The 7,908-nt window shown below is 38.5% G+C and overlaps 2 protein-coding genes across 2 annotated transcripts in view; both read left to right on the top strand.

Moving 5' to 3' along the window:
- Positions 1 to 2,945, top strand: part of LOC116305284 (uncharacterized protein KIAA0825) — a 21,354-nt gene extending 18,409 nt beyond the window's left edge. The window contains exons 21-24 of the mRNA XM_031715162.2: positions 518 to 626; positions 917 to 1,011; positions 1,122 to 1,168; positions 1,706 to 2,945. Coding sequence (XP_031571022.1) covers positions 518 to 626; positions 917 to 1,011; positions 1,122 to 1,168; positions 1,706 to 2,074 — 620 coding nt within the window. The 3' untranslated portion in view covers positions 2,075 to 2,945. The remainder of the gene's footprint in view (positions 1 to 517; positions 627 to 916; positions 1,012 to 1,121; positions 1,169 to 1,705) is intronic.
- A 2,731-nt stretch (positions 2,946 to 5,676) lies between these two features.
- On the top strand, positions 5,677 to 6,417 carry LOC116305282 (histamine H2 receptor-like). The gene has a single exon (XM_031715161.2). It carries the CDS (start codon positions 5,677 to 5,679, stop codon positions 6,415 to 6,417), a length of 741 nt encoding a protein of 246 aa, XP_031571021.2.
- Positions 6,418 to 7,908: the final 1,491 nt, after the last annotated feature.

Below are 7,908 nucleotides of genomic sequence, written 5' to 3'. Positions count from 1 at the left end.
CCAGTCCCATTGGTTGGATCACTGGTTCATTTCTTGATATACGTGACACCCTGTCCCATTGGTTGGGTCACTGGTTCATTTCTTGATATGCGTGACACCCAGCCCAATTGGTTGGGTCACTGGTTCATTTCTTGATATACGTGACACCTAGTCCAATTAGTTGGGTCACTGGTTCATTTCTTGATATGCGTGACACCCTGTCCAATTAGTTGGGTCACTGGTTCATTTCTTGATATGCGTGACACCCTGTCCAATTAGTTGGGTCACTGGTTCATTTCTTGATATGCGTGACACCCAGTCCAATTAGTTGGGTCACTGGTTCATTTCTTGATATGCGTGACACCCTGTCCAATTAGTTGGGTCACTGGTTCATTTCTTGATATGCGTGACACCCTGTCCAATTAGTTGGGTCACTGGTTCATTTCTTGATATGCGTGACACCCTGTCCAATTAGTTGGGTCACTGGTTCATTTCTTGATATACGTGACACCCTGTACAAATTTCTCTTATATAACAGAACTTATCGATAACCCTAAGTTCCCGATGAACCTGGAGGCTGATCTACGATCCAACAGAGGCTGGCTATCAGACAAACTTCAAGTCATCAGCCAACACATTGTCAACAAGTAAGTATACTATAATATGAATCCACCATGTCATCCTTTTCTAAAGCTACATTTGACGTATAGTATGTTCACACTTTTGGATATCGTGTGGTGTTGCCTTGTCCTCAGACCTCCTCGATTGTTTCCTCCGAGGAGCATTGGGTATCAGACTGATTTCTTCGCAATACTAGCACACGACGTCCAAACATCCGTGCTTTACGCTCTAGTCTCTGGCAACTCAGAGTCGGACCCTGGACCTGTTACAAATCCCTTAATGCATTTGCTGTTTGTTTGTGTGGATACAAAATTAGCGTTGAAGAAGATTACCAGGCAGACACCATCCATGATGAAATCAGTGACATCAAGTACAGCAACGCTGCCAAGGAACTCTTGAGCCATGAAAAAGGTGACGTAATAGGTTGTTATCCATAGACGTCATTTCCGGTTTCATGGGAATTATTTTCCAACAGTGTATGAAACCTATATATGTAATCAAAATGTATTGGTATATTTCAGGTGCTAAAGCGCTGTCTCATGTGTATCGCTTCTTGATCAACAATAAGGTATACAATTATTTTTGTTGTCTCCTATCGTCACCTCTCGTCACCTCTCGTCGCCTCACGTCACCTCTCGTCACCTCTCGTCGCCTCACGTCACCTCTCGTCACCTCTCGTCGCCTCACGTCACCTCTCGTCACCTCACGTCACCTCTCGTCATCTCACGTCGCCTCTCGTCATCTCACGTCACCTCTCGTCAACTCACGTTTTCTATCGTCTTCTCTTCTCTTCTCTCCCTTTCTATTGTCTCCTCTCCCATCCCTTCTTGCTTCTCTCAATAATTATAATAAGTATTGATGAAGTTTGTGAAGTGTGATCGTCTGGGTGAGTGTGGTCTTGAGAAAGACTAATGTTGGTGGTGACGGACGTTTCGACAACCTGAGTGGAAGTCATCTTCAAATTCCAGATGACTTCCAGGTTGCGAAGCGTCAGTCACCACCAACAACAGCATTTCTCCAGACCACCCTCACGCCGACGATCACACTTCACAAACTTCAACGCCCGAGTTTAAACCATTACTCTTATATGTTCACTGTCCTTCAGGATTGGTTAATGAACCTAATAGTCATCCCAGGCCATATTCTTCCACCCAAACCAAGTGTGACCAGCCAATCCAACTCGCCAGCTTTCTGCTCCTTCAACCCTCTACAAAAATACGACCTTATCGGGGAATTCGCATTTGACCAGGCTAAGATCGCGTCTTTCCCATTCGACTGGGGTGCGCTTCTCCAGTCTGATCTTGGTCTGGTTCCAAACGCGCTTAAGAGGCTGGTGTGTCATCGCTTTGAAATGCAGGATTCATCGTATTTGGAGGAGAGCGAAAAGGGTGTGGTGGAGAAGCTGAAGGTGTTTTGTGGCATCAAAGACTTGAAAGCGCATGAGGATGAAGTCAGTCGTGACCAAGAAGTTTAGTAATGGAATACTAGTGAGCTATAGGACTTTTTAAGTTTTGACGTATTTCCGGGTCCAAACACACAAGAGATCCCTAAAATCTTGCCACAACTTATTCCCAGGATTTATTCTCTACCTTCAAAGATTAGATACATGACAGAAAATCCTACTATGAAGAAAAACACAGAAAAATGTCTGTTGAAGTAATTTTTAATTTGGACCAAAAAGTCGTTATTCGTTCGAATTACGTCACACTTAACAGATCTATAGACCCCATGCATGTGACGTCAAAGCAGCTCAATTGGGAGGACAAAGCAAAAGAATTTCAATCTCCTGAGAATTGGAAACCTATTGTTATGTTCTCCAAATTGAGTTGCATTCCGACGTGCTGTGTAAGGGGTCTATTGAGCAGTGTCTGAATGACTGTGAAAAGCTCGCGGAACGAACACGGTCGTGTCACAGCAAGGCATACATCCATCCAATCAAATACCCGGAACACTGCGCGTACACAGTAACGCCAAGGTCACGGCACTGCCCAAGTACGCCAGACCAATCATATTGCGCCAAAACTTACTCTCTATCCAATCAAATACAGATTGAGATAATCCACTTTTCCCGCTCTTTTTGTTTCTTTCGGTAGACGCGTGTACGATTTACGGAAAGTCAAATTTTCCCGCTGTTTTCTACCATTTGCAACCGATTTTCTAACCGGTTGGATTGATTTAAATTGCAAGCATCCCTTTAATCCATTGGGAAAACTACCCCTTGTTAGGTTGGACACGAAAGCATAGCCGGGATCGGTCTATCAAATAAACTACCAACTAATGTACCCACCACAAATAACGAAAAACGAAATACCAAAAGTAAAGTCAGTTTTTGAAATTCAAAGCTATTCGTTCGTATCGTGTTTATTGATACAGTATCGTCGTCTCGCAAAATCTATTACGCCAAAATCTTTGGTATAGTCGGAGCAAAAGCTCTCAATCTCGTTCACAGAGCCGTTATTTCTGAAGTACTGCGCATGCTCCCAGTTAGATTCATCGAGCATGCGCAGTAAGATATAAGAGCTCTGGGTACGAGAATGAAACACTCTTGGAAAGGGTGCTGAATTCCACGGATAAGCAAAGATTTTTCTATAGTGTAGCACAACAAAACAAAAAATCTAATATTTATCATTGGTTTATTAGACTAATATATACTTTATATTCTAAAAAGATAATTATTATCATTATTTTTAATTTATTAGATGACTAAGTATTATATGATATATTATTTATTTTTTATCATTATGTGTAAATTAAGAACAATAAATGTATGAATCATTCAAAATTTTGCACATGGGGAACAATGGCCAACTCACTGATACAGTAGCGTAACCAGGGATCTTGTAAGGGAGGTGCACAGGCAATGATTTGCAGAACACCCCCCCCCCCCCCCCCAAAAAAAGAATAAAAAAAGGTAACCAAATAAATAGCAGAAAGCAGAACCCCAAAAAAATGAATAAATAAAAAGAAGGTAACCAAAAAAATTGCAGAACCAAAAAAAAAAAAAAAAAAAGGAATTATGGGTGAGTGAAAAAAATGCTATAATATGCAGATGGAAAGTGGTCCTCATTTAATTTAATCAAAAAAAACATTTACATGCAATTTTAAAGCAAAAGGAGATAGATGAGCGGACCTTAGGCCCGGTCCACACGTATCTCGAAATATTTGTATCTGCAAATTATTTTTTCCGGATACGGGTTGCGTCCACACGTGTCCGCAAATTTTTGTATCCGTATCCGCAAATTTTACGAAAACGGATACGTGTGGACGGTGAAAACGATTCGAATACGCTGCGCCGTTGACGCAAACATTTTCGTATCCGCAAAAAATAATTAGCTATTACTGGTTACGGCCCTGTGGTAGAACGCTGAAACAACGTCTGGCCTGATCTAAGTACCATATGAACAGAAATTATAGCCAACATTTATAGTGATTGCTAGAATACTGACAATAGAGACCTAGTAGAGTAAAAGCTCTTGTCAGTAAACTGTTTTTATGCAGCAGTATTCAAATCATTAGGAAAATGCACTCGATTTTTCCGATCGAAACTGCTTACCAATAACTAGGGATGCAAAGGAAATAGCGTTTCTAAAGAAATATCAATGCCAGATTCAAGATAATATGCTATAAAAAATAGGGGAAAAAAATCTTATCCTGATACGATAGGGTTCGAACTAACCGAAAGAAAAGAAAAGAAAAAAAATCGATTCTAATTTGCCATACCCCCGAGACATCCGCAGAGCTGAGGCGTCGTATGGACTTCGGACCTGACGGCGATTAAATCCTTCTGCCCTTGGGTGTACGAATTACGCAAGAAAATGTTCTAGCCGAAGCATCAGGGGAGAGACCAGCCGGCCCCCAGACCATATCGGCTAATCCCTTGCATCTCTGCCACGCACGGAATCGGTTGAAAGTATAATGTTAAAAAGTCTAGTCTATTCGGTGCATTGTTTTCACGGCTATTGTTATGCTGATCTACCTGGAACCGTGGTCCAGTGGAAAAAACTTGGACTTCAATGACACTGAGTCAAGTCCGGTTGAGCTATGTTAGTACCTGGATGGGTGACCGTAAATTATATATACATACTAAAAAAATATCCCTTATTTAATCCATTTAAGGACGTTCATGTGCGCAAATGATGTTGTCAAATATATATGCATATACATACATATATATTTTTTTCTTTTTCTTTTTTTTTTCTTTCTTTTTTTTTTTTTTTTTTTTTTTTTTTTAAGCTCGAGGTCTCTGAGGCAGTTCCGCAAGTTCCGCCGTTCCGAATTCCGTCGATCCACGGTTAACCAACACACTGTCTAATCCTTTCTTTAATCCAAGTTGCCATAGAGAGACTAACACACTTGGCAACTGATAAATAAATTCTATACGTTCCCTCCCTTATGACAATACATCCTGGGATTCTAATGCATGAACAGACCAGATGGTACTCGTTGTTCATGAACTTTTTTTGTACTAAGGTTTTCTTTTATCAATTACACTGTTTGTCGACAGCTATATTACTATAGCGTATTATATTTATAGGTTTATTTCTTCATTTGGATACTACTTTGAAACACCTGCTACTAGCGTAGATTTGTTTAATTTCTACCGAACCTTTTAACGTTTCCTACATTGGTACAACACTTAAAAAGTTAATTCAAACGAGTGAAGATTTCGAGTTATCACCGATCAAGCAACAAGAATAAGAAGGCTTCACCAAATGGTATATGGAAAATCTTTAACGGCTTTACTTCGCTGCCAGTGAAAGCTATTCTGTTCAAAAACCACGAGAGAACTCTTTACCATTATTCTCAAGGCAAACTTTAAAATTTAAAACGATGTCTGCAAATGATACGGGGATTGTTCTTTCTTCTGGATTCAACACCTGTGTTGCCCTACCACTTGCTTTGCAGCTAAACCTAGATGATACAAATCTGATCTTTCTAACTAACATCATTACGTGTATTCTAAACTCATTTTTCTCCATAACTGCTATCATTGGTAACATTTTAGTATTGATATCAATACTATCTTTGCCTTCGTTGAGGAGTCAGCCTTGCAACGTAGTACTATGCTCCCTAGCAATGGCGGACTTTCTTGTTGGTACTCTAGTTCAACCTTCGTATGTCGTCTATAAAATTGCAGAATTAACTAAAAAATGGGATGTAATGTGTTTTGGAAAGCTTGTCCATGTTTGTGTAGGATATGCAACGACTGGAGCATCGTTATTAAGCCTCATGGCTATAGCATTGGAAAGGGTTCTCGCGATCAACCTTCATCTACGATACAGAGAAATAATAACATCAAAAAGAGTGAGCACCGTTCTACTCTCATTTTGGATTCTTTCTATTTTGGTTTCTTCCTTAAGCTTTAAAGTTCGAAAAGCCTTTGATGTCATCGTTGCAATAGTTGAGTTGGTGATTATTATCATCACTTCTTTCGCCTACCATAACGTCTACAAAACCGTCCAACGCCATCGAAAAGCTATAAAAAGCCACAATGCTTCGCGACAGCTCGATGTTGAGAAATACGAAAAGTCTACCATAACGTTTTTTTTGGTTTTTATGTTTTCGCTATTTTGTTATTTGCCCTTTGTGGTATTTCTTGTCTTTGATGCTGTATACGGTTTCAAACCGATGGTTAAAGCGTTAGCAAATTATGCAACTACTTTGATTTGCATTACGAGTTCTTGTAATCCTTTGATCTATTGTCTGAGGATGCAAGAGGTTCGAAAGGCGATTTTACGTCTGATTTTCCGCAGGAGTACGGCCAGTGTTCAAAATGTGTCGTGCAATCTGCAGGTCGATAATATGGCCATGACGTAAAACGTACACTGTGTATTGATGGTTTTCACGGCGGCCATGTTGGAGGAACTTAACGAAAGAATTGTCAACGAATTTTTTTTGTTATATCCTCCAACATGGCCGCCGTGTCTTTTGTTATTTAATTCTCTTGGGAATGGTTGAAAACTATCAATATAGTGGCTAAGACAGCAACGACAGCTTAGATAACAAAAATATATACTCTTAATAGCCAAGCAAAGATAATCAGAAATTGTATAGAATAGGAAATATAACCTAACGTTAAATAATGTACAAATAGATATTTCATTTTCCGTGCAATTCTCTTTTCCTGTGGCCTCCTGACATAAAGAGTAAAACTAAAAAAACTATATAAAAACTCGTAGTAACTATAGCAACCGAAACTAGATGATCGCCATTATACTGACAACCATCATTATTGAAAAATACTCAAAAATAGATGTTTAGGTACTATCTTAGCAAGAACTTCTTCTTCAAAATCCGTATGATTTGGTTTTGAGCCATTTTACTCTACAGCTTTGTTGAAAACGAATGAACTATATCGCAAGTGAGGTAGAACGCAAACAAAGAAAATAGAACCGATATGACATTTGCAAGAGCTTATGCCAAACAGTAATTAAAAAAAACTGATTTACAACAACTGAACAAACTTTGAATTGTACAACCATTACATACACACAGTTTATCTATAAAAATATCTCATGATTAAAAATAAACAATAAAGAAAACCGAGTGAAGGAGAGAGGAACGCTGCAAACGTACTCCGATCTAACTCGGATAGCTGAATTGATTACGAACTACGAATAATGATTGTGAGTCACAACTCGATAAATGAAATAAAAAATGAGATTTAAAAAAGATTTGGTCTCTGAGTTTAATGTTTTTGAAAAATGAATATATCAGAAAAGGTTATTTTAATTTGACTTAGCAATGGTATTCGTAACAATAAACTGTATTGTTTGATACTGATTTTTTTGAAAGGAAAAATGTTTGATGGGACGACGATGATGGGAAAACTAAAACGACAGTTCAGCGTGAAGTAAAAATGAGCAAACGAAATAGCGAGGTACTAGTCAAGACAAACGATGGAAAAAAAAAACCCCAGAAAAACGTCTAAATTGTATTTAACAAAAGATAACAATAATAAAATCAAAGATGTGCCAAAATCAAGTGATTGCCAGTTGAATATTCAACTGCTTGAGAATATTACGGTTGCTGGTTGAAACTAAAAGATAAAATGAAAAACAACAGATAAAAAAATGTTTGCGAAAAAAAAAATTCAGAACCAAAAAAAAAAAAAAAAAAAACAACAAAAACAAAAAAAGTCATACAACTGTTAATTTTTTCCGCGTCATGATTAAAAAAATTAAACACTTTTAGGATAGCACTAGATGTGTTAGAAGACTCTCCAGAAGTTTACTTTAATTACTGGAAATATGCCAAGCCAGAGATAAAGACTATTAAGACAACGAGGAGGAAAAAATCACTTTGGGA

Source organism: Actinia tenebrosa, unplaced genomic scaffold, assembly GCF_029948245.1.
Source record: "Actinia tenebrosa isolate PJP-AT-01 unplaced genomic scaffold, QUT_ActTen_1.0 PGA_scaffold7__59_contigs__length_16204524, whole genome shotgun sequence".
Classification (NCBI taxonomy): domain Eukaryota; kingdom Metazoa; phylum Cnidaria; class Anthozoa; order Actiniaria; family Actiniidae; genus Actinia; species Actinia tenebrosa.
This window is presented reverse-complemented; position numbering and strand designations above follow the sequence as displayed.

Excerpts from the sequence above, each read along its gene's own strand:
- LOC116305282 (XM_031715161.2), top strand. The coding sequence starts at position 5,677 with ATGGCGGACTTTCTTGTTGGTACTCTAGTTCAACCTTCGTATGTCGTC.